This window comes from Girardinichthys multiradiatus, chromosome Y, assembly GCF_021462225.1.
Source record: "Girardinichthys multiradiatus isolate DD_20200921_A chromosome Y, DD_fGirMul_XY1, whole genome shotgun sequence".
Lineage (NCBI taxonomy): Eukaryota > Metazoa > Chordata > Actinopteri > Cyprinodontiformes > Goodeidae > Girardinichthys > Girardinichthys multiradiatus.
This window is the reverse complement of record NC_061818.1, coordinates 23560841-23587684: the sequence shown is the minus strand read 5'-3', so window position 1 is coordinate 23587684 and position 26844 is coordinate 23560841. Positions and strand designations below refer to the sequence as shown.

At 39.9% G+C, this 26844-nt stretch overlaps 1 protein-coding gene across 3 annotated transcripts in view; it reads left to right on the top strand.

The window, feature by feature from the left end:
* Positions 1 to 26844, top strand: part of LOC124863744 (cAMP-dependent protein kinase type I-beta regulatory subunit) — a 105396-nt gene that overhangs the window by 18234 nt on the left and 60318 nt on the right. For all 3 annotated transcript variants that reach the window (XM_047358208.1, XM_047358209.1, XM_047358210.1), the window contains 2 exons: positions 2909 to 3079; positions 13606 to 13697. In XM_047358208.1, coding sequence (XP_047214164.1) covers positions 2909 to 3079; positions 13606 to 13697 — 263 coding nt within the window. The remainder of the gene's footprint in view (positions 1 to 2908; positions 3080 to 13605; positions 13698 to 26844) is intronic.

Sequence of the window (26844 nt, the reverse complement as noted above, 5' to 3'; positions counted from 1 at the left end):
GCACATTTCAACCACCAAAGATCATTAAGTGTTTAAAGTAGCTGTACTTTGGGCTATATGACAGATCTTTTTATAATTTTTGTTCCTCTCAACATGCAAGGAGGTTTAACACAAATCGTCCTTAACTTTTAGCCCCCACTTAGCCCAGCAGCCTAATAATTTTAATATTTATGTATGCACAAAAGCTGATTAATAAAAATCAGCCAAAGCTCAAAGAAAACCTTTGGAAAGCCTGTAGTACTAATGATCATCACAACTGTTTTTTTATAATGTTTTTTGCAGCACTAGTGGCCTTTATTTTTCTGAAAGTGAGCTGACAGGGGTGCGGAGAGAGGGGGTAGACATGCAGTAAAAGTCAACGGGCTGGGATTCGAACCCATGACAGGCTGCAATGAGGACTTAAGGTCTACCTCTACCTCTGCACCACCTTTGCACCCTGATCATGACCACTTGAAATAATTACAAGTATTGCATGCTCCTCGGAAAGGAAAACAGAAGTGAGGACTGACTCAAGACTTTTAAACAATGTTGATCTTGTTGAGAATAATACAGGTGAAGGACCAATATAAATCACAGTGTATGTTGGAAAATAATCATTTTCATACACCATGGGATTGCAAAGAGAAGTCAGCGATGACCAAAGACTGCATAAAATAAATTAGTTATTTACACTGTTCCTTAATAAGTAAATAAATACTTTAGTTTTATTTCTCCTTATACAAATATTTATTCAGTATTTATTATTGCTTACAGTAAAATCACAAATACTGTTGACTTCTTGTTAATAAGGTTAGTTACATCTATGGCCAGCTCTGGCCATAGATGTAAGTAAACTAAAGAAACATTGGACAAGCAACTGCCAACAGGACCTATACATAATATTGTGGAAAAACAAAGCAAATTATGGCACAAAAGGTTGACTAATAACATCTCTTTATCATATTAACTACTGTGCGGCAGATTTATGCACTCAAGCTAAAGACTTGAAATGTAATAACAGTGGTCCGTATTTGTGTGCAAATACAGGTCCTTCTCAAAATATTAGCATATTGTGATAAAGTTAATTATTTTCCATAATGTCATGATGAAAATTTAACATTCATATATTTTAGATTCATTGCACACTAACTGAAATATTTCAGGTCTTTTATTGTCTTAATACGGAGGATTTTGGCATACAGCTCATGAAAACCCAAAATTCCTATCTCACAAAATTAGCATATCATTAAAAGGGTCTCTAAACGAGCTATGAACCTAATCATCTGAATCAATGAGTTAACTCTAAACACCTGCAAAAGATTCCTGAGGCCTTTAAAACTCCCAGCCTGGTTCATCACTCAAAACCCCAATCATGGGTAAGACTGCCGACCTGACTGCTGACCAGAAGGCCACTATTGACACCCTCAAGCAAGAGGGTAAGACACAGAAAGAAATTTCTGAACGAATAGGCTGTTCCCAGAGTGCTGTATCAAGGCATCTCAGTGGGAAGTCTGTGGGAAGGAAAAAGTGTGACAGAAAACGCTGCACAACGAGAAGAGGTGACCGGACCCTGAGGAAGATTGTGGAGAAGGGCCGATTCCAGACCTTGGGGGACCTGCGGAAGCAGTGGACTGAGTCTGGAGTAGAAACATCCAGAGCCACCGTGCACAGGCGTGTGCAGGAAATGGGCTACAGGTGCCGCATTCCCCAGACCTGGGCTACAGAGAAGCAGCACTGGACTGTTGCTCAGTGGTCCAAAGTACTTTTTTCGGATGAAAGCAAATTCTGCATGTCATTCGGAAATCAAGGTGCCAGAGTCTGGAGGAAGACTGGGGAGAAGGAAATGCCAGAAGTCCAGTGTCAAGTACCCATAGTCAGTGATGGTCTGGGGTGCCGTGTCAGCTGCTGGTGTTGGTCCACTGTGTTTTATCAAGGGCAGGGTCAATGCAGCTAGCTATCAGGAGATTTTGGAGCACTACATGCTTCCATCTGCTGAAAAGTTTTATGGAGATGAAGATTTCATTTTTCAGCACGACCTGGCACCTGCTCACAGTGCCAAAACCACTGGTAAATGGTTTACTGACCATGGTATCACTGTGCTCAATTGGCCTGCCAACTCTCCTGACCTGAACCCCATAGAGAATCTGTGGGATATTGTGAAGAGAACATTGAGAGACTCAAGACCCAACACTCTGGATGAGCTAAAGGCCGCTATCGAAGCATCCTGGGCCTCCATAAGACCTCAGCAGTGCCACAGGCTGATTGCCTCCATGCCACGCCGCATTGAAGCAGTCATTTCTGCAAAAGGATTCCCGACCAAGTATTGAGTGCATAACTGTACATGATTATTTGAAGGTTGACGTTGTTTGTATTAAAAACACTTTTCTTTTATTGGTCGGATGAAATATGCTAATTTTGTGAGATAGGAATTTTGGGTTTTCATGAGCTGTATGCCAAAATCATCCGTATTAAGACAATAAAAGACCTGAAATATTTCAGTTAGTGTGCAATGAATCTAAAATATATGAATGTTAAATTTTCATCATTACATTATAGAAAATAATTAACTTTATCACAATATGCTAATTTTTTGAGAAGGACCTGTACATGAAGACTGAGCAATCGCTGCTTTTGCAGAAATTATTACCCCACTGTTTGTTTCTTGAAGCTCTCTCATATACTGTCAAGGCTATGGTGATTTAATTGAGTTCGTATGCTAATCTTTTAATCAAGAAAGCAGTCAATAACTTATCACCCACTGTGTTCAGGGTTTAGAACCACAGCCAGCCACAGGCCTCCTGGGTCTCTGATGTCTTCGCTGTCTGTTGTGCTTATCTTGGAGCAAGACGATGCCTGCTTGAATTTTCTCTTCCTGTTCAGCTACCCGAGACAATGGCATCATAACATCTTTATCTCTCTGATTTTACAGGAAGAATGCAAGCAGATTATGGCACGACAGAAGTCTAATAGCCAGTCAGACTCTCACGACGATGAGGTTTCTCCTCCACCTCCGAACCCAGTTGTCAAGGCCCGTCGCCGCAGGGGAGGAGTCAGCGCGGAAGTGTACACCGAGGAGGATGCTGTCAGCTACGTACGCAAGGTCAGATTACACAGCAGTTCACAACCCAAAACCAAAAAGAATGACAGTGGGTTAAGAAACTGTTAAATTTATGAAAGCAGTTGTTGAACAGAGTTGGACACATGAGTTTATTTAGACCATCATAAACAGATGGTAAATATTCTGCTTAGCAAATCTGCAGGACCATTGCTGAGACTGTATCAGATTTCACAATCACTTTTCTTTTTGTAACTGTTTACATTTGCTTAATATTGTCAACACTTATTTAACAATGCAACTACAGTGTACCTCTTTTGCAAGGCACTTTAAAGCCACAAACTTTAATGGATTTATTTTGATTAAATGTGATTCTCCTTATTTAATTAACCAACACAAACGCTTAATTGATGATTGTGAGCGTTTTTTATTTATTTTTTATGTATAGAAATTTGAAAAGCCCTGATGAATCAATTCTTTGTAGAGCTACCATTTGCTGTAGTTACAGCTGCAGATCTTTTAGGTTATGTCTCTACCAGCTTTACACATCTAGAGACTGAAATTTGTACCCAATTTTCTGGTTTTCCCACAGATTCTCAATTGGAGTTTAATATGGACTTTGAATGTGCCATTCTAATAGAATAGGCATGCATTGATTTAAACCATTCCTTTGAAAATATGTTTGAGGTTGTTTAACTTACCCAGTCTCAAGTCCTTCGGAGCTGTTAACATGTTGTTTTCCAAGCATGCCTTGGGTGCCTTGTCTTAGCTCCATCCATCTTCCTATCAGCTCTGACATTCTTATTGATCTGTGCTGAGTTAAAGCATCCCCACATCAAGATGTTGCCACCACTATCTCATGGTTGGTATGGTGTGTTAAGGGTGATGTCCAGTTTCCATCATACGATACAGATGCAAGCAGCAGTTTTATTTTAATTTGTAAAAAAATAATTAAAACCATTTTTTTCCCACTTGACACTTGTGTTTGTTCACATTGGTCTATCACAATAAAAACATACTGATATGTTTGTGATTATAGCTTGACAAAATGTAAAAATGTTCAAAAGGTAATTTAAATTTTTTTTATAAATATGAAAATCATATATACAATTACAAATACATGAGGGACCGTTGCAAAGAGGATTGAGAGGTGGTCGAAAGCCTCAACGACCCAATCTCCAGATGCTTAAACTGGCTCTAGGGACGTAGAATGTTATCTCGCTGTGGGGGAAGGAGCCCGAGCTTGTGTGGGACATTGAGATATATCGGCTCACCTCCACGCACAGCATGGGCTCTGTTACCCACATCCTTGAGAAAGGTTGGACTCCCTTCTACTCTGGAGTGGTCCGCGGGGAGAGACGGCGGGCTGGGGTGCGTTTGTTTGTTGGGGTTTACCCCAGTGAATAGGGTAAACCCCAAGAGGGTCAAATCTTAGCGCCTTTGGGTTGGGGAGAGGTCTCTGAATGTTGTTTCAGTTTACGGGCGACTTCTTGGCGTCCCTGTCAGAGGTGCTGGATGGTGCCCATCTTGGGGACTCGGTCATTCTGCTGGAGGACTTCAACGCCCATGTGGGAAATGACAGCGACACCTAGAGGGGATTGATTGGGAGGAATGGCCTCCCTGATCTGAATCCGATTTGTGTCTCGTTATTTGACTTTTGTATCAGTCATGGATTGTCCATAATTAACACCATGTACAAACATAAGGGTGTTCATCAGAGTACTTGGCACCAGGACACCCTAGGCTGAAGGTTGATGATCAACTTTGCAGTTGTGTCTTTGAACCTTCAGCCGCATATCTTGCACTCTTGGGTGAGGAGAGGAGCTGAGCTGTCCACCGATCATTACCTGGTGGAGAGTTGGATCAGTTGGAAGCCAGAAAGACAGGGAAGGAGTCTGCTGGGAATGTCTGGCAGAGCCCTCGGTCAAGGACGTATTCAACTCCCACCTCCGTGAGAGCTCCGCGTATCCCAGGGGAGGCTAGGGACATTACCCATGTTCTCCACCTCTATTGTTGATGCTGCTGCCTGAAGCTGTGACCGTAAGGTCTGCGGTGCTTGTCGTGGCGGCAATCTCTTTCTTTCTGCTCTCGGTGGAGGAGGACGCTTTTTCTCTGTCTCCCACCCCCTCCCATATCTGCCCTGCTTCAGCTCTGTGTCTTGTCTTTGGAGCCTCTTTTTGCAAATATTCCAAATTCTTAGTTATGGATTTGGTCAGCTGGTCTCTCAATGCAATTGATAAAATTTTCTCGAGGAGAAGACAGGGTGAAGGAGAGCCCAACTTGTCCGGACTGGACGTTTTTCTCTGGATACACAATGGACTCCTGGCAGAAGTGGCGGATTGTGTGTTTGTCGATAATGTCAGTCGAGGATGTGGAAGATGTGTATATAATTGGATGTTTATATCAGGATTTCTGCTTTTTGGAGTCAGCGGTTACCTGGCATATCGAGAAATTAGGAGAATGTCAGCAGCTGTTCTGGCAATTGTAAGGCTGCCTGGCATGTATGATGGGATCTTCAGGGCGATCAGCACTCAGACTGAGATGTTACGTGAGCTGAATCGCAGACTGGATGTGATCCTTACACAGGATCGCAGGCAGGTTGCGGTTCCTGGACTCAGGGGTGAAATGGGATAAATCTTGGAGAAAGTTGTTCGCTCGGATCTGGCGAAAGACCAGGAATTTGGCTGTTTGGATTCGCCTTTGAGAAGCACCAGCGAGACTCTCAAGGCTGACAGAAAATTAAGAGTCAGCCTAACCCAAATAATTATTGTTTTTCTGAATCTGGCTCCCCTGCATGGCCTTGATGGCTGGCTATCTTCAACTTCTTTTGGAAGTTATGTAAACATGACGCTCTGCTCCCTCTGCCCCCTCCCTTCCCTGAGGACATCTGTGGACCTGCTCAGAACTTTGTGGCCGGTTGATGAACATTCCAACGTACCATCAAGGACAATGGCCTCTGTGACAGAGCTTCATGGACTTACTTGCACACACTCACTTGCACACACACACATGCTCAAGATAAACATATGCAACCCCTCACACCACCTTCACTGTTCCCGGCATGATGTTGTTTTGTAAACTTGTTGCTTCTTTGTGCTGAGGTTTTTTGCAATCTCAAACTGAATCCTGCTAAGGATAAAGTGTGAAATATGATTTTTTCCCTCCACTTTCCTAATGTGGCCTCTTTTCTCATCTAGCAAGAGCAGCGCCTGTGAGTGGGCAGCAAAGCCTCGGTGACCCGTCCCCCCCTTGTCTTGTGTCATGATGTCTATTGTACTGGGTTGTACTGGAATTCTAATTTCCCCTCGGGGATCAATAAAGTATCTTTGAATCGAATTGAATCCCCAAACCTGGTGGTGGACACCTGCAGTGAGGGATGCCATCAAACGGAAAAGTTCTATGAGTTCTAGTTGTCTTGTAGGACTTCTGAGGCAGCTGATGGGTACCGTGATGCCAAGCGTGCTGCTGTCCAGACGGTAGTAGAGGCAAAAACTCCTGGCCTGGGATTAGTTCAGTGAGAGCAAACCATCCTCAGCCTCAGGGTAGGGAAGCAATGTTTTGCCAATACTGTTTACGATGAGGGTAGGGAGTTGCTGACCTTGACGTGGGACATTATGAGGCGGTGGAAAAAGTATTTTCAGGATCTCCCCAGTCCTGCCGTCACGCCTTCCCTGGTGAAAGCAGAGACTGAGGACTCGTAGTTGGACTCGTCAATCAATGGGCATGAACCTTGAAATGCAACTTTAAGCCTTTCTGAGTCTGTACTGAGAAATATGTTGCTCATCCAATTCTAATGGAGATTATAATATGTTAAGGATGGCTCACAACAGCTTTGCTTGTATTTAAAGCACTGAATGAATCTGAAAAGCCTTCATGGGCATCACAGCATGGAGCTCAACCCTTACGCATTGCTGAGGCGACTGCTGCGAGTCATAAGCCACGTGCCTTTGGTTTTGCAAACTCAAAGCATGCTTTGAAAGCACACAGGGCCCCTAGATGGTAGATGTAACCACTTTTATAATCTGAAAGGACAAAGTTATTTGCAATGGAGGGTGTGTGGTTTTGTGTTTATTATGGAAGAATGATATGAAAGGGGCCTCTTGTTCTTTGTAACAGCATGTCATAATGTCTGGCTGCCCTCAGAAATAATACTCTGGTATTGTTATTCTTATATGTAATATTTATTCTGGCTGATTAAAAAAACAAATATCTGTTTTGTGCACAACAAAGAGTTAAAATATTGCCATCTATCTATTTTTTCCCCTTTCAAAACTGTGTCTTACAATGAATCCGTTTTCTTCACCCTTCACCCATCTTTTCATTATCTTTTTGAGGACTGTATGCACATCCATTTGCATGCATTTGATATTCCATTATGTTTTCCATGTCCAAGGCCTTACGATGCATATCCTTTATTCCAGCAGTCAGTGCAGAACAGTGTGACTCTGGGTCCAAACACAACCATGATTTTACAATGTGGGAGCAAACATTAGTAAATCTCAGTGTTCTAAAGGAAATGGGTGTGCTAAAGACTTTAGATCGATGCACGAGGAATGTGACTAATATTTATATAATTCAGTTCTCCAGCATATAATATTAAAAACTATGCCTAATAAGCCTGTCATGCAAACTAAATTATTTTTAAGGTAAAGTCTACAGTGGAAATTTTATTGTGAATCTTAACATAGACGCCATATCAGTGTTTTCCATGATGCTACTTTTCTCTCATTTTCACACACACACACACACACACACACACACACACACACACACACACGCACGCACGCACGCACGCACGCACGCACGCACGCACACACACACACACACACACACACACACACACACACACACACACGCACGCACGCACGCACGCACGCACGCACACACACACACACACACACACTTACTTATAAACATCCAACAGTGTGACTCACTCTGGACAAGTTACATCAATACACCCTTGGTGTATTTGTTTCTGTAGGATTCAACAAAATTGCCAGAAGGTACAGGGGTTGGACAGTGAAACTGAAACACCTGTCATTTTAGTGTGGGAGGTTTCATGGCTAAATTGGACCAGCCTGGTAGCCAGTCTTCATTGATTGCACATTGCACCAGTAAGAGCAGAGTGTGAAGGTTCAATTAGCAGGATAAGAGCACAGTTTTGCTCAAAATATTGAAATGCACACAACATTATGGATGACATACCAGAGTTCAAAAGAGGACAAATTGTTGGTGCACGTCTTGCTGGCGCATCTGTGACCAAGACAGCAAGTCTTTGTGATGTATCAAGAGTCACGGTATCCAGGGTAATGTCAGCATACCACCAAGAAGGACGAACCACATCCAACAGGATTAACTGTGGATGCAAGAGGAAGCTGTCTGAAAGGGATGTTCGGGTGCTAACCCGGATTGTATCCAAAAAACATAAAACCCCGGCTGCCCAAATCACGGCAGAATTAAATGTGCACCTCAACTCTCCTGTTTCCACCAGAACTGTCCGTCGGGAGCTTCACAGGGTCAATATACACGGCCGGGCTTTTATAGCCAAACCTTTGGTCACTCATGCCAATGCCAAACGTCGGTTTCATTGGTGCAAGGAGCGCAAATCTTGTGCTGTGGACAATGTGAAACATGTATTGTTCTCTGATGAGTCCACCTTTCCTGTTTTCCCCACATCCGGGAGAGTTACGGTGTGGAGAAGCCCCAAAGAAGCGTACCACCCAGACTGTTGCATGCCCAGAGTGAAGCATGGGGGGTGGATCAGTGATGGTTTGGGCTGCCATATCATGGCATTCCCTTGGCCCAATACTTGTGCTAGATGGGCACGTCACTACCAAGGACTACCGAACCATTCTTGAGGACCATGTGCATCCAATGGTTCAAACATTGTATCCTGAAGGCGGTGCCGTGTATCAGGATGACAATGCACCAATACACACAGCAAGACTGGTGAAAGATTGGTTTGATGAACATGAAAGTGAAGTTGAACATCTCCCATGGCCTGCACAGTCACCAGATCTAAATATTATTGAGCAACTTTGGGGTGTTTTGGAGGAGTGAGTCAGGAAACGTTTTCCTCCACCAGTATCACGTAGTGACCTGGCCACTATCCTGCAAGAAGAATGGCTTAAAATCCCTCTGACCACTGTGCAGGACTTGTATATGTCATTCCCAAGAAGAATTGACGCTGTATTGGCCGCAAAAGGAGGCCCTACACCATACTAATAAATTATTGTGGTCTAAAACCAGGTGTTTCAGTTTCATTGTCCAACCCCTGTATAGGCTCAATTGGAGGGAGATGGCAGTTAAAACTGTGTTATCACAATTAACATTTTCATCATTGTTTTTATCAACATGCTTTTTTGCAGACAAAATCTATATGAAAAAGAAGTAAACACTCATGCAGTATGACTAGAACTATAACGAAAGTAAATTACATTTTTTTCAGTGAAAAAAAGTGATACAGAAATTAGGGAGATTAAAATGAGATGAAATCTCATTTTAGTGTGTAGATGTTATGATCCTTTGGTATTTTTGGTTATTTTGTGTCTTTGTTTTAATTATTTGTTGTGTTTAGGATGTGCTATATGGTCTTGCTGTATTTGTTTCATTCCTTTAAGGGTTTTTTTTACTTATTTCCCGTGTTCTGTTCCCTGTTTTCTAGTTTATTCTCCTTAGATTGGTATTTGTCTTTTCCTATTGGTTTAGTGTTTTCCTGTATCTTGGTTTAGTTCCTATGTGGTAATTAGTTGCCTTCCTTTCAGTCTCCTTGCTTACCTTCTGCCTCAGCTGCTTCACATTATCTCTTGATTAACACACCGCCATCCCATGTCATTCTCTCCACCTCCCTCATCATGTTAGCACTCTGGTCCTCATTGTTCTCCACTGGAACCTCCTGTTTGTTGTAGTTTTTTGCAGCTTTCTGACCCACATGCAGAAATTCTCAGTAGACAGTGGAAACCTTTTAAATGGAAAACAGTTTATTTACAAACAGTAATGTTAATGGAGCTTGATCTGAAGAAGGTTCCAGGGGTTTGGGAGGATGAGTCAATGAGAAGGGAAGGAGGGGAGAATGGTAAGCAGACTGTTCAAAACCAATTGTGAGGAATTGTGAGTAGACCTTAACACTTCCCATTAGTCGACCTGTTGATTTCTCCATTCCTGTTTTCTCTGTCCTTATTCCTTGGCCTGTTTTTCTTGTGCTATCCAATAAGTTCTCCATTTTTATTATCAATAAATCCTCTCTATGTTCATCCTATGCACCTGTCTGTGCTTTGATCTGTCTCCAAAACCACAACACACAGCAGTGGACAGAACAAAAGTGGAGAAAAAACTTATATGGCACAAGGTGGAGGTCATATGGTTTCCGATCGACTCTTGCTAGATGATCTCGGACTGATGTTAAAAGATTTCACATTTTCACAAGTTCATCAACTACATTCAAGTTCATCAACTACATTCTAGCAAGATTTTGTCTTTTAAAACTGGACTAGAAGTATTAACAGATGGCTAAATCGTAACTAAAGCTGAACCGCATTTTAGTCAATAGTCTATTACTCTGAATAAATTAAAAACATGTCAAAATTAATCAGGCTGTCCTATAAGAGACATTTTTCTAACCTCTAGTTTCTTTGGCTAAACACAATTAAATGATATTTAAAGAAGTGTGCAGAGGGTATTTTTGCATTCTAACATACAAATGTATAATGAAATTATATGGAATTTTGCCCATATATTTGGCTGTACCAGAAACACAGTTCCAAGTGATAGTAGAGTTCATTTTCTTACTGTAACGTAGTTTCATGTGTTGCTGTATTTAAACGTGAACTCTCACACACAGATCAAATGAGAAGAAATATTAATACTTCCTGTTTGTCAGTAGGTCCATATTTTATTGAGGCCTTTGTAGGCCTTTGTAAATTATATTTTACATTTATACACATTACACATACATTCTTCAACCTGCACATGTATACAATACTCTGCAATATTCCTACATTTTCTGAATTGTAATTAACCTGACATGAATTGTGAGGTAACGACATTATGTATACGTCAACACACAAGCCACGTCAGTAGCAATTGAAGAGAGATTATTGCGTGTCTTTAACTTGCACAATAAGCCCATCAGAGGAAAGTTAATCAAAATCAAATTAGAACATGAAGGCACATTATTGCCTCAGTGAGACATGGCGCTGTATATCCTCCACCTTTGATGAGGTTAACACATGAAGAATCAGAGGCAAAGTTACATGTTTACAGACATCTTTATTAATTGCTTTTCAAAAAAGGCTTCACTGTGAGACTCCATCCGCGTTTTTAATAGAACGCAACCAATTAGCTACTCTGCTCATCTGATTGAAATGGTTTTGATATAAAGAGCAGACTGTCTTAAAATGTAGAGATTCCTCTCTGTCAGGGGTTTGAGATAGTGTTTGAACTGCTAAATCTACATGTCTCCTTGCTAACATCAACATGTGTTGAACTTTTTTGATGAGAAAATATAAGCAGGTAAATAACTTGTCTAAATTTTGTTTTGCTTTCTTTATAGCTGTCTTTACCCTAAATTATATTAGAGAAAAGGGGACAGACTCATAATGACAATTTTATGCCCCTTATTTCTGGCCTCATGAAAAATGTCTGGTACATAAAAAGATGGAGTTGTTCCTGAGAGGGGACATTGTGCTATCCAAACAGGAAGAGCAGCAGAGTGGAGTTTGAAAGCGTGTTCCTTTTTTACCTGCATATGCATCGAAATGATGTACACACATGCGCCACTTGATTAGATGTACTTGTTCAACTGCAAATCAGCCGATCTCATGGCAGCAATTCAATGCATGCTCAATGTCTGTGATGGCTACTTACAGGTATATAATGCATTGTGTCACAAAGCTCAGTCAATGTACACTGGTTTCTACAACATGACAATTAGTTTTCTGTACTCCAATGGGCTCCACAGTCACAACTGTAGCCTCTGTACTTGGGTTGCACGCTTTACCCCTGCACCACCGCCGCACCCCAAAAATGAAAAGTAACTATTATAAAGTCAACTGTGTAATTAAAGTTGACTATTAGAGATGTTCTTCTTCTAGATTATTTTTCTGCAGATGTTCTGTGCTGCAATGTCTGCTGTTTTAAATGTGAACTGCAGTAAAAGTAGTGCGCCTGAAGCTACAGTACAAAAGTTAACTGTTAATGCAAATGTCACAACTGGCTTGAGAAAAGAACTCTGCTTTCAGTCATAACTGTGGATTAGTGGCGTTTAAGGCCAAAAGCGGCCCCGGTGGCAACGGCGCTCAGAAAGTCATTCATTTGTATTGCATGCACCGTGCTGCTTTAACAACACTACACTCTTCTGCAGTTAAAGATTAAATTTGTTGCACATTGATTGCTGTGCACTGTGATGCATCCTTACACAGCCAATAAACACAGGATGTCCATCAAATTTCATCTAACCATGGATGAATTAGCCAGTCATTCTAGTAAAACAGCAGCCTTCACAAGCCACACACTGCTCTTTGGATCATTACTATCACCATAACTTTCTATCCCTTGTTTCTCTTCCTCTCTGTCTTACTAGCAGGGGAGACTCCATCGATAGTTTTAGAATACGACAAATACATAATTAAACAGCCTTTATCCGATTGATATTTTGAAAACTCTGCCACTTTTGAACTCTGCCCCTCGAAAAATGAAGGGTTTGCCGCTAAGTCCTGCAGGGAGCTCTGTGTATCCCGCTTTTGGTCTGAGAGCCATGTATCTTGGTAAGCAAAAGCATTTTGCAGGATAGTTTCAGTCCTATTGCCCTCATATTTAATAATCCCCTGCATAAAATAATTAGAGCTGGCATCTTGCATAAGATTAGCAGGAGTCCAACCTAAAAATCTGTGTCCCCTCTCTATTCAGTTTCCAGGATTGATTAGCATGATTCTATTTGTGGCTGCTGTGTAGTCATACTTGTAGTTCTACACATGATAAAAATGTAGCGTTCCTTCATTCATGTGTGATGTGGCTGTGTGTGCGCTTGTGTGCATATTGTACACTGTGCAGTGTGGTTGTCTTCATGTGGAGACATCTGTTGCCTTAACTTAATTACAGCTTAACCCCTCCTCCCTAGAATGAAAGGCAAACGCACACAATTACACACTCTTCTATATCTCTTGGTTCTGTTAGAAAGATGCAGAGTTTAAGAAACTTTCTTCTTTTTCTTTTTCTTTATCTTTTTCTTTTTATTTGTGTTTTCTATTGTATGTTCAAATTAGCATCTTTTATTATGCTTGAACACGCATCACAGAGTCTGGGACATGAAAATACATGCTTTATGAATGATTTCAGGGCTCTCTGTGTGACATTTTTGTGTTACAGCCAAGCAGATGGGCATTCCCAAAAATACACAGATGCATGTGTGGGATATGTCTTTTAGGTTTTGCCAATGTGTAGCTCTTTAATTACTCATCTTGGTCTTCTTTGAAGTTGATTGCATTATGTGTTTGCACCGGTTTGTTTCATGGTTCCACCTGCGCTTTGTTGGTGCTGCCCACTTAACTGTAATTACTTCTTTGTCTGTGCAGGTGATTCCAAAGGACTACAAGACCATGACTGCCTTGGCCAAGGCCATCTCGAAGAATGTGTTGTTTGCCCACCTAGATGACAACGAGAGAAGGTACAAGGCCTTTCTTAGCCCAATGTACAACAATCCCTAATGAAATTATGATGGAAGATGCTTTGACTTTCTTTTGAGTATGTATGTGTGCCATTGTTTTGACATTGTGACCACTGTCTACCAGTGTTGCCTGAATGTCATGGCAATAAAGACTCGAGCTGAGGAGCTGGACATTGCCAGAATGAGCCAAAGAGGAGGTACATGAATGACTGGCTCAGGGGCATGTCTTTTTGCATTATGTTTTTGGTTGTTATAGTAACCCCTCTGAGCAACATGATGATGTTGCAGACACTGAAATAGGCAGTAGTCTACAGACTACTTCGAAATTAAGAATTATTCTCATTTGTTTTTCAACCAAAAACCTCCTCAATCCCTCCCTTCTTCACCATCTGCTTGTATTCTTTCATGTCCTTCCTCTCTTTAGCTGTCTTCTCATACTGCTCACATCTATCCCAGCTGGAATAGGGTTTCATTGGCGGAGAGAATCTATTATGCCCCATGGACAGGAAAACACTGGTGCTTTCCTGTTGGCTAGAGCCCACACAGACCAAACCCAAAACACAGTTTTTCCTTTCTTTCATCAGCTGACAGTCTTCAATGCTCCCTTGGCGCTGGCAAGCGTGCCTCTGATTGCCTGTCACTACCTCTGAAGGAGCCTTGACTGGCCTGCAACATGCGATGGATCCGGACAGTTTGAAAAACTGTGTTTTTTAGTGCTTGGCGTGATAGATTATGGGCACAAGAGACAAATACTGAGAAAGACGATAAGCCATCAGGTTTTAATATACCCAAAGCAGTTTGCGATGCCAAGCCATGTAATGCAGTTGACATCATCACATAAAACCATGCACAAAATAGATTTTATTTGACTGGCTGTCTTGTTTGCTTTCCTGAAAGGGTACAGTTAAAACATACCAAATAATATCATTCATACAGGAATTCTTTTTCTAAGTTTTAGGTAAACATTCAGTAGAATGGTTAGATATGCTTTCTTACTCAGAAACAACTCCTGAGTAGTAGAAGCATACAGATGTTCAGATATTGCAATGTAACATTTATAATTTTAATGTCATGTTTGAAAATGACTGGGACAAGCTATGTCGGGAATGCTGAATCTGGAAAAGATACCATCTTCTGTGATTCCACCTGAAAATAGATGGAGGGATGGATAGCCATGTATGCTCAAAGTCTACACTTGTAAAAATAGAAAACTGCACAAAGCACCCAGAGTGCCTATCCACATGAATCAGTTGCTTCAGAATCCAAGAATACAAATGAATTGAATTTGCAGGTTTGGTATAACATGTTATCATAGTGCACAGTTTTGATAATCTGTAATTTCAAATTGCTGTTAAAACAGACCACAAGAGAGAAGCCAAATGCAGCTTCAAAGTGAAGAATAAGTCAGATAGGAAAGAACATTGGCTTTCTCAAGATGTGCCAGTGCTGCCTCTAACTGACGCAGATCAGCAGATGGAGCCTGACTATATGGTTGCCACTCTGCCTCCTACCCTTTCATTTCTACTCTCCTCTCAGACTGCAAGCAGCTGCCTCTTTGGCTTGTCAGATGTTCTTGCAGATCTGGTCTCAGTGGGTGAGAAGGTGGTGACAGTTGACAATTGTTTCTGGTATTAGCCTGTATTTAACATCACAATCCTTATACAATATTAATATGTTATCTTTTAGATCAATCATAACATTAGTTATAATTACTAGAATTATATATGTGAACATTCTGCAAATCTCTTATTTCACTACATATACTATTTAATAGTTACAGTTAAAACCAGATATTTGCATACACTAAATATTTTATTTTCAGAGTGCATAACATTAAAATCAGACTAAACTTTTTCTGTTGTGAGGTAGTTAGGATTACCAAAATGATCTCTGTTTGCTAAGTACCAGAATAATGAGTGAGGTTTTATTACTTTTTTTCGACTTCAGAAGTCTATGCAAGTCAAGATTACTATACCTTGAAACTATTTGGGAAAAGGCCAGAGGAGGATAACGTGGCTTTGTAAGCTTCTAATTACAATTAAGTTACAACTTTTGAGTTAATTGGATGCATACCTGTAGATATATTTTAAGGCAACACATAAAACACATTTATTTGTGTGACATCAGCAAAAAATCAAAAGAATTAGGGAAGATATTGGTAAAAGAACTATGGACCTTTACAATTATGTCCTCAGAAGGGACAATGACCCTAAATTCCTTGCCAAATTAGTTATAAAGTGGCATAAGAGTAAAAAAAGTCAATGTTTTGGAGCAGCAATTAAAAAGCCCTGATCTCAGTCCCATAGAAAATTTGTAGGGAGAGAGGCCGTGGTCTACAAACCTCTTTGCACCAGTTGTGTTAGGAGGAAGCTGTTGTGAGAAGCTTGATGAAGAATATCCAAAATGTTTGGCCCAATTCATACAGTTTAAAAGGCTATTTTACCAAATATATACTGAGGAAATGTATGGAAACATCAGAAATTAAACAGTTAAATATATTCTGTCACTCATGATTCTGACATTTAGCAAATAGAAATATTTTTGTAATCCTAACTCACGTAAAATAGGAAAAGTTTAGTCTGGTATAATGTCAGGTTTTAAGAACAAAATCATTATGCCTTTTTTATATAGTGTATGTAAATAACATCTGGTTCCAATTTCCACTCAGTTATACAAAGAGAGAAATATTCTGACTGACAGTTGTGTGTGTTTCAGGGAGCATGTATGATTAGTCAGTCAGCAGTTGTGTAAGCTGAGCACCAAAGATTTGTTCCCCCATTAGCAAACATATAATGCTATGCCCCTTCAGTAGTGAGCAAAATTAAAAACAATGAAGGCCTCTTTGTTTCTCTGCTGTCTGTACAGCTCTTCCTCTGCTTTCATTTCTTTTTATGTGGCTTTGTTTCTTGTTGCATTATCCCATCTCGCCATGTCTGTCATTCACAAGCTATTTCATCTTCTCAACTTACTTATCTGGCTTTGTAGGAATTTAGGTAGACAATGCAGGCCACCAAGTATTTATTTTAATCACTGTATTTAACAGGACAGCCATTTTCTCTTAGCTTTTAAACATAAATGCTTCCTTTGTCACTTCAGCAGTTTTTCATTAAATAAGGAAGTCTTTTATATGATATTTTAGTTTGATTTGTGTGCGACTCTACTTCTTTGGTTAGTTGAAGTTGAACCATTAGTTTTCTGTGCAGGTCTAACAAAGCGTGTGATTACAGAAAAGACTCAGACAGAAGATAATTGATCCAGGGGAGGCATTTCAGGACAAACAAATTATTAGAACCTGATCATTGATGCCAGTTTTACAAAGTTCCCTATGTCAACATGCATTGTATTAATATTTTGAGGTATCTTCCTAACAGTTATAATGCACAGGCGCACATACCATCATCGCTCCAAAGGACAATATCATGAGGATCTTGTGCGTACAGCCACACTTGTGCGACGTGTCCACATGCACACACACTACCAAGAACATTCCCAAGTAAGCATGTCAGAATGTTTTCTCAGTGTGTCCGCTCCAGCTGGGAGTGTGGAGTCTTTGATTAACACACCATTCCATATGTCAAACTTTATGGCCTCAAAGTTTTTGAGCTCCACCAGCCGCATGTCCGCCAATGCGTGCGTACGAGTAGTCACTGCCTCCTCAGCTGCATGGAAAGAAAAGGTTAACTCTATTTGCTGAATTACAGATTTTAATTTACCCGTCTTTATTATAATGTCAGTTACAGTTCCACTTTGTATCACTTGCAGTGATCTAAAGGAATGCAACAAAATATTAAAGTTAAACTGAAGCTGTTAGTTTTTTTCTAGGGTTTTAATAGTGCATGCGCTTGTGTACCCAACACTCACAGATACTTGCAGTCAGAGGAAGAATACATCAGTCATGGTCACCATTCATTCATAAGAACATGCACACATGTGTTTGTATGAGTGTCATGACAGAACATTAATAGATGAAGCTACTATCTAAAGCAGTCCACACCAACTTAATGCGGGAATACGTGGTAGTGACACCCTCTTTTAACCAGTAGTATTCATTGACAGGATGTAATAGGTTATAAGCTTTGTTCCATATTGTTTACCAGGATGGAAAGCAATTTGCATATTTATTTTGGTTAAAATTGTTCTATTTTTAACAGATATATTTTTGCCTTTATGGTAATAATTTGACTCAGAGAACAGTTTCTCTTGCTTTAAATGACAACTTACTTCTGATACATTAAGTTTGCTCTAATTCCCCACTATTAGGAAACTTTGTATTGAATGCTTTGCTGAAATGTAAGCAGTTGCTATAGATTTACATAATTTTATGTTACATTAAAATTTTACATGCTTTTTTATTAAGGGCTGCACAGTGGGGCAGTTGGTAGCACTGTTGCCTTGCAGCAAGAAAGCCCTGGGTTCGACTCCCGGCCGGGGGTCTTTCTGCATGGAGTTTGCATGTTCTCCCCGTGTGTGTGTGGGTTGTCACTGGGTACCTTGGCTTCCTCCCACAGCACAAAAAACATGACTGTTAGGTAAATTGCCCTTAGGTGTGAATGAGTGTGTGCATGGTTGTTTGTCCTGTGTGTCTCTGTGTTGCCCTGCGATGGACTGGCGACCTGTCCAGGGTGTACCCTGCCGGTAGATTACTTGCACCCCCGTGACCCACTCTGCAATAAGTGGTATAAAAGATGAATGAATTAATTTTATATTACATTAAAATCATTAATATTGCATCCACACAGCTCTGAAAAAGTTAATCTGTAGTCATCACTGACATACATCATGCTTTACTCATACTAAAGCTGGGCCAAATATTTTTTCCCCTGAGCAATTAGCATTTTTATGACGATACAATTTTAAAGGGCTGCACGGTGGCGCAGTTGGTAGCACTGTTGCCTTGCAGCAAGAAGGTCCTGGGTTCAATTCCCAACCGGGGGTCTTTCTGCATGGAGTTTGCATGTTCTCCCCATGCATGCGTGGGTTCTCACCGGGTACTCCGGCTTCCTCCCACAGTCCAAAGACATGCCTGTTAGGTTAATTGGTCACTCTAAATTGACCTTAGGTGTATGAATGAGTGTGTGCATGGTTGTTTGTGTGTTGCCCTGCGATGGACTGGCGATCTGTCCAGGGTGTACCCCGCCTCTTGCCCATAGACTGCTGGAGATAGGCACCAGCTCCCCCGCGACCCACTATGGAATAAGCGGTAGAAAATGACTGACTGACTATTTTTATACAGTTTAAATTGAGGCGAAAATGGACAATAGGATAGGAAAACTAAAATGAAATAGAAATGCATGATTTAGAAATGAGTTGATGAGGCTTTATTCAAATATTAAGATTGCCATGTATGCTTTGGGGTTTTGTGTTTGTGGCCTGGCAACAACAGCGATGATAACGTCACCGTCAGGAGGAAAAACAGGTGAACTGGCTTGGTGGACAATATGAATGGAAATTCACAGCCAATATTTTTGTTAAAAAATATTGGCTGTGAATAGTGATCTCTCTGTATAGCGATCCCTCTGTCTGCAGTTTCTGTCTCCTCACATTGACTGAAAGCTGGATTTTACATACATATTACTGCATTCACAGCGCTTCTGCTTTGTTCTCTTTATTCACCGATCATTACACAACCTCTGCGACTATCAAGGAAAGAAATGGGTAAACTTTCCCTTTCTTATTCTCCGTTATACCCCTGCTCTACATCCGTCACATCTCCATGTCAGCTTGTCAAGGCTTTTGGTCCTATTCCAAGCATTACTAGGAAAGCTCCTTCAGCTGCTCCCATGTGTAAACAAATCTCTTGTTGGCATGGCTACGCATCATAATAGATGTTGAAAAGTGGCATATGTATCAAGAAACATTAGTCCAGTGAAGTCGATGACACATTATTACCAGAACTACTGCATCAAGTTAACTTTGGCTTCTCCAAACCTTTTAGATGAATAGATGTAATCTGATCTGCATCAACAGAGCTTAATTGTAACAACAACTTTAAAAGTAAAGGGGTTAAAGCAGCAAATAAGCAAACACCAAGCCATTAATCTGTCTATTATTCTGACAGTTGTTTGTCGCTGCAGTTACATGCGAACATCTGTTTGGGTGTTGTTGCCAGCAGACTGGAGGAAAGGCCCGTCTATCTGCTGCCCATTAGCTGCCAGAATGACCTCATTATAACATGCCCTCAAAAACAGACATATTTTCTCAAGATAAGCTGTAAGCAGGTGTCTGATTTCACATTGTGTTCAGCCACCTGTTGCATAACAGATAGAAGTGTACAGTAATTATCATATCAGGGGAAATTATTATGATAACCTGCATATCCGATTACTGTGTTTAGGTTTCAGTGAGATAAGGATGTTTCCCAGATTGATGTTATAAATATTCAAAAATCAGGAAGATAATGAAGTCAGGCATGAGGCCATAGCTTCTATACTTTTATGTATAAATATTCTGGTGTCACAGATGCACCATCATTTGTTAGTTTATCTTTTCGCCACTTCCTCCAGTTAAAAACTCAAAGTTAATGCTGTGAAAGGAGGCGCTATCAACTTTATAAAACATTTAACCTGTTTATATATCAAACTGTTTTCTTATCTGAGTATGACTTGTGATATGAAATGAGAAGTCTGATAGCACTAAATTGTGTTTTAAGTAGCATTTCTCTGCACACCTTGATTATCTCCAGCTTTTCTTGTGATAAAAGGGAGACCCAAACAAAGGCAACAAGTTGTCTCCTGCCTGTCTGCAGTCGTCTAATACTCCCAAACCACAAACCACCCCTAGTGAATAAAACACACTTTTAACGCCTCGTTCTCTGTATCCATAGAAACAGTCTGGTAAGCCTGGATGAGGAAATTTTCCAGCAAGTTTTAAAAACAACATTGCAATGTAGTTGCTGAACCTATTATAGACTGCAAATATGTTCCTAAATGGAAAGGCCTGTGGATTTCATATGATCAGTGGTGGGTAATGATGTGATAACTGGCATAACACTGTCTAAATGTGCATATCTAAGTGTTTACTGCCTTACAATATTGCCTACATAGGAAATCAGTTAAAGACAAAACGTGACAACCAATTGAAAGTATTTTAGGGAAGGTTTTTTGAAAAATCCAAGTGCAGATTTGTCCTACTTATGGCATGAGAGGGCAGAGTTATGTGAAGGTAGCAACAGGTTTAAGAAAGGTTTTAACCAATGCCAAAGCAGGGAAAAATACTAGCTTTAAAATTTACCCAAAATAATTCTGCTGTTCATCAGAGTTGCAAGTTTGACATTAATATTATCATCGTGTACTTAGCTGACTCACCTATGGATTTTGCATTATCAGTTTTTCTAGAGAGCAACCCATACTTCCTCCCAACATGAGCAGCTTTACCATGCTGCACCATGCTGAACCAACATGACCTTAGCTCTGTAAAAAAAAAAGCTGCTATAATTTTCTGACAATTATGGCATCGTTATTATTCATTTCTAAAGACTCGACATATAAATGCTACACTCTTCAGTAAATTCATGTCTTGCTCTTGCTGACGAGCTTTTTATGTGGAGCAGATTGATGATGTGCTAGGCTAATGTTAACATGGTTACTCTCTGTTTTGATACAACTTGTTGGTAATTTGGCTTTTGCTTAAAGGAGACTTGATTATTTTGTGTTTACTTTTAATGATGGCAAAATTACAATTCATTGCCTTACTTAATTTCTACAAATTCTTTTGAACATCCTTATTAAAAATTATTATTAATCCCTTCCTCATTCTTTATGTATCTTTATTTTTTTAACCGTGTCCTGTCCGGCAGATTAGCGCTCAGAATTGTTGCCGGAGCGCCAAGAAAAAGCCCAACAGATTTACTTTCACAAGTGGAGCATTACAGCTAACGCTTTAAAGCTCTGCTTGATATTTATAAAAGAAACTTTATTAGAAACTGCTTTGGGATTATTTCAATTGTTACGGACACGGAGACAGAAATGAAAAGGAAAGAGATACGGAGGAGATCCGAGCCATAGACATCCAAACTTAACCCTTTCACATGCAGCAAAGGGTTAACAAAAATAAAGATACAAAAATTTTTGTATCTTTATTTTTGTATTTATAACTATCATTTCTGTCATCTACTTTTACCTTATTATATACTAGAACACTGCGGATTCCACACCCTACACTATTCAAACACTACATCAAAAGTGACAAACATACTTTAAAGACATAACATAACTTGATCTTCCACTGAATTCCCATAATTTTCTCAAAGTTGGGCCTGTATGACATCAGCTTTTTAATACGCTAGCCAGCTGAAAGGCACTATCGTCTCAATAAGCAAATAAAATTACAGATTCTGATGTTAAACAGTTTCTTATTTGGTTTCCTTTTGTAATTCATATTTTACGAGACTACATTCTAAATATATTTGCATAAAGATTTTCAACAGATGAAATCTTTACACAGATTCTCACATTTTGTGTTTTTCTGAGACCTGACATTTACTTAAAATGAATATAAATATGCCAAATTTTGACATTCATGTTCAAAATGTTTTATTCTACAAGTTCTTTCATCACCTTATACAAATGCACTCTTCAAATCTTGAAGCTCTTGCATTTAAAAACCCATTTACATGAATAAGTTATTCGATCATTTTAGGTCAAGAACTACATCTCCTATCTACTAAATGTAATGCTATTTCTTGATTGAGGTAAATTAGAGCCTCGTGAACTAGGCAATACTCCACACATTAAATTAAGAAATTTTCTATATACAAACTCTTTTCTGAGATACATAAAGACAAATTGTTGCAAAACTCAAAGGATATAGTGATGGAAAGGGATTTAGAAGAGGTGCTGCTTCTTCATCCTGCCTGCTTTAATCCTCTAATTAACAAGCTGAGTAATGAGTTGATGAAGTGACTGATTAGTTGACCCCTGCCCCTTATACCTCGACCTCTTCACCTTCCCCACTAGGCCCTGCCGATTGACGGGGAACATCTTTAGTGTACTGGTGCTGTGTGCCTGTTCAGAATGTGCAGTAATAATAATTAATAAAAAAAAAAACAGCCAAGATAAATTCACTAAACTGAGATAGATGTGTTGGTTGCTTTATTAGAAGTTTTTTTAATTAATCTGTTATGAGAATAAACAACAAAGAGAGGAGAAAGAGAGATAGACAAGCATATAACCATATCAGATAAACATAGTGGTCCTTACAACATCTTATCATTAATATCTGGAAACGATAATACCTGTCGTTACCATAGAGCAGCCCCTAGGGGGTGTTTTAGCCACATACAGATAAAACAGGTGTCACTTCTCCATAAAAGGTTCTTCAACTATAGCAGAGACAGTAAACTAAGAAGTGCATCTTTTCAAGATGCGCTTGGGCTTTGACTTAACCCTTTCACCTGCAGTCAGAGGACATTTTGCAGACTGTCCCTACTGGCAGCATACAGAGCACAATAAACCGAATACAAAGGCCACAGATAACAGATGTTTTAAATGGGGATTTATTGTACTTATTTGCATTTCCTGTAATTGTCCACATGCTCTCATTTGTGTTTTTCCTGAGATCCAGGAGATCCTCTTTTTTATCTTTCTTTCACAATTCAGGACATTGTCTTTCTTACGTTTCTGTTCCGTCTTTCTCCGTTTCTTGCTCATTCAGGCTCATTCACGTCCGTGTCCACTCTCCCCCATTCCCTCCCCCACATTGATGCATGTGCCCCGTCTCCCTGTCCCCTGCATAGCTTTGTGCTCCTGTCACAATGCCAGGGGCCAGGCGGTGAGGTCACTCACCACAGGAGAGCTGCAGGCCTCACTGAACCTCCACCATACCCACCACCGTCCAGTGCACAGAGGGCTAACAAGCCAGCAGTTTTTACCTCCCCCAGATTGTACCATCTTTACTTCAGTCTAGACAACTTCACCTTTACGCTCACACTAATCATTAGGTGTACATGCAAACATATCATTTGTAGGCAGGCTGTATTGGGCAAGCTGTTTCAGTGTATGCTGTTGTACACGTACTCAAATTTAAATTACAGTCAGTGCACGCATGTATACATAACCAAGTATTTAGATAGATTACTGAGCGCTTTAGCTCCATATCATCCATCTGCATCAGTTTCTCTGGCAAATTCTTAGAATCTCGTAGGAAGTGTTGTGGAGTTAATGTTTGGAAGCCCTTTAAACTTTCTTATTCTTTCGAAATACACCCCAAGACTGCACAAAAATAAAAAAAAATCATATTTATGGGGTATATTGTACTAATCTTATATTTGTTTTTTCATTTTCATGCTAATTCATAGTGTTTCTTTTCTGAAAGTGAGAGTATCTTGCAAAACTATTCCCAACCCTGGGAATTTTTCACATTTTGTCACATTATAACCAAACACAATGGTGTATTTTATTGAGACTTTTGATGATAGGATAACACAAAGTACTGGATGGGAAATGACAAGCAAGGCTAATTTATCTCTACCAGCTTTGCACATCTAGAGACTGAAGGTCTTACATTTATTTTTGCAAAATAGCACAAGCTCAGTTAGATTTGATGTAGAGCATCTATGAACATCAGTTTTCATATTTTGCCACAGCTTCCCAGTTGTAAAGAAGTGTAGATTTGGCTGGGGCCGTCTAACACATGGATAGGCTTGGATGTATGCCATTATTTGCAGCTCTGGCTGGAGTGTCTTCTACCTACTAAAGCTGAATCTCAGTCCCAGTCTGAAATCTTTTGTAGCCCCTTACAGGTTTACAGGTCTACAGGATTGCCTTGTATTTAGCCTCATTTATCTTTCCATCAGTTCTGGCCAGCTTCCTTTTCCCTGCCAAGACACTGATCCACACATTATGATGCTGCCACCACGATATTGTGAGGACGGGTTGTTCAGAGTGATGTGTAGCATTAGTTTTCTACCACACGGTGTTTTGCTTGGGCCAAGAGTTCAAATTTGGTCTCATCTGAATACAGCGCCTTCTTCCATATATTTACTGTGCTCCCCTACATGGCTTTTAGCAAATTGCAATCAACACTTCTTATGGCTTTGTGGGGTACACAACTAATAGCTGATTCTACCACCCACCGAAACTGTTGATCTTTGCAGCTATTCCAAAGCTACCACAGCCTTATGCTTCACTCTAAAATTCTCTCCTTGCTCAGGAGCTCAGTTTAAGTGCATGGCCAAGACTTGGTAGGTTTTCAGTTGTGCCATACTGTTTCTAATATTAGATGATGAACTGAACAGTGCTCTGCTCTGTGAGATTATTAAATCTTGGTACATTGTTTTACAACCTTGCCCTGCTTTAAAATTCTCCAAAACGTCTTCCCTGACCTGTCTGCTTGTGCTTCTTAGTCTATATGACGCTGTTTGTTCTCTGATGTTCTTGAACAAACGTCTCAGGCCTTCAAAAATAGCTATAATTATATTAAGATTAAATTACACACAGATATTTACTAATTAGGTGACTTCTGGACACCATTGGTTGGACTGGATTTTAGAAAAAAAGGGGGCTGAGTACAAATTTAAAGCAAATGTTTAAAAATATTTTTTTGGCAAAGCATTTGTTAAACCTTGTTATCACTTTCCTTCCACTTTCACAATTATGCACTACTTTTCGTTGGTCTATCACATAAAATCAACCAATTGTGGTTCTAATATCACATAATATGAATAAAGTTGGAGGGATATAAATACTATATGTCAAGATATACAAAACAGTGTTCACCAGACCCAGTTTAGCTATTTTAAAATTCTTCAAGAGTCAAAGCCAAGAGGAGAAATTATGAAGGCAGTGTCCTAAGAGGCACCTGAGTGTGCAGTCATAAATTAGGTAGGAGGGACTGATGCTGGTTGTAATCACGTTTTATCTCATGTGAATGAATATACTGAGTACACTCCTGTTTCCCTGCACTATGAGGACATGATGTTCCTGCAGCTCTTCTGTCCTTTTTGTAGGTTAATCAGGCCCCAAGTACAAGCCACACACTGACCGCTGTGCATTAGCCTGGGACAGAGCAGCCTTGCGCCTGACAGAACTGCCAGGGTTGCCCCATGGCCTCCTATTGTATACATCACGTCTGCTTTGTCTATGCTACTGCGATAGGTTCCAGTGCACAGACACAGACAACAGTCTTGGTAAAGTGTGTTAATTCTCCCATGACTTTATCATTGGTTTAATTATGTCAATCTGTTTGGGTTTCATTTAGGTTAAAATGTTTCAGGTCAAACAAATTTCAATATCAGACAAAGATGACTAGACACAACATGTAGTTTTCACATTCTGATTTAATTTATTAAATAAAAAGCTATCCAAACCAACCTAGCCCCCTGTGACAATATAACTTTCCTACCATCTTGGTAAATTATGATTTAGCTGTATTAATCACATTTTGTTTTGTTCAATTTCTTTTGCCCACTCTAATTAACGCTGATCTGTAAAATGATGTAAAAGTATCTGTAAAATCAAGACATGTTATAAAAAGAACCTGCCAGACAACATGAAGTGGGTAAAGAATGATCAAGAGACAAACTATATCCTAGTCTAAAGAAAATGAAAACAGATGAGAAACAAAGTCATTGACATTTATCAGTCTGGAAAGGGTTTCATAGCGATTTGTAAGCCTTTGGGACTCCAGTGAACCACACTGAGAGCCAAATAACTACAAATGGAGAAAACATGTAACAGTGGCAAACCTTCCCTGGTGTAGCTGACCTACCAAAATTACTTAAAGAGTGAATTGGGCTCCCATCCAGGAGGTCACAAAAGAACTCCTAACAACATTTATTTAATTTCCCTTTGGGATGAATAAAGTATGTTTAAACTGAATTGAACTGAATTGAATTGAACTTGCACTGCACCGCAGACTGTCAGGATGTGACATTTTGGACTTTGTTTGTGGTTTTGTGTTTAGTTTTGCTAGATGTTCTTGTTTGTGGTTTTGTATTCATGTTTATTGCTTTCTGTTTTCTGACAGTTCTGGTTTCCTTTTGCCTCCCAGTGTGTTCTCCTCTTGCCTTTAGTTCCCTTGGTGTTTCTTTCCTATTTATGTACTTAGAATGGTTTCATTATTATTATTATAGTCCTCTGGTTCCTTTGCACTCTCCTATTTATTAGTTTCTTTTCTGTTACTCCTCTCGTCATTAGTATTCTTTTAGTTA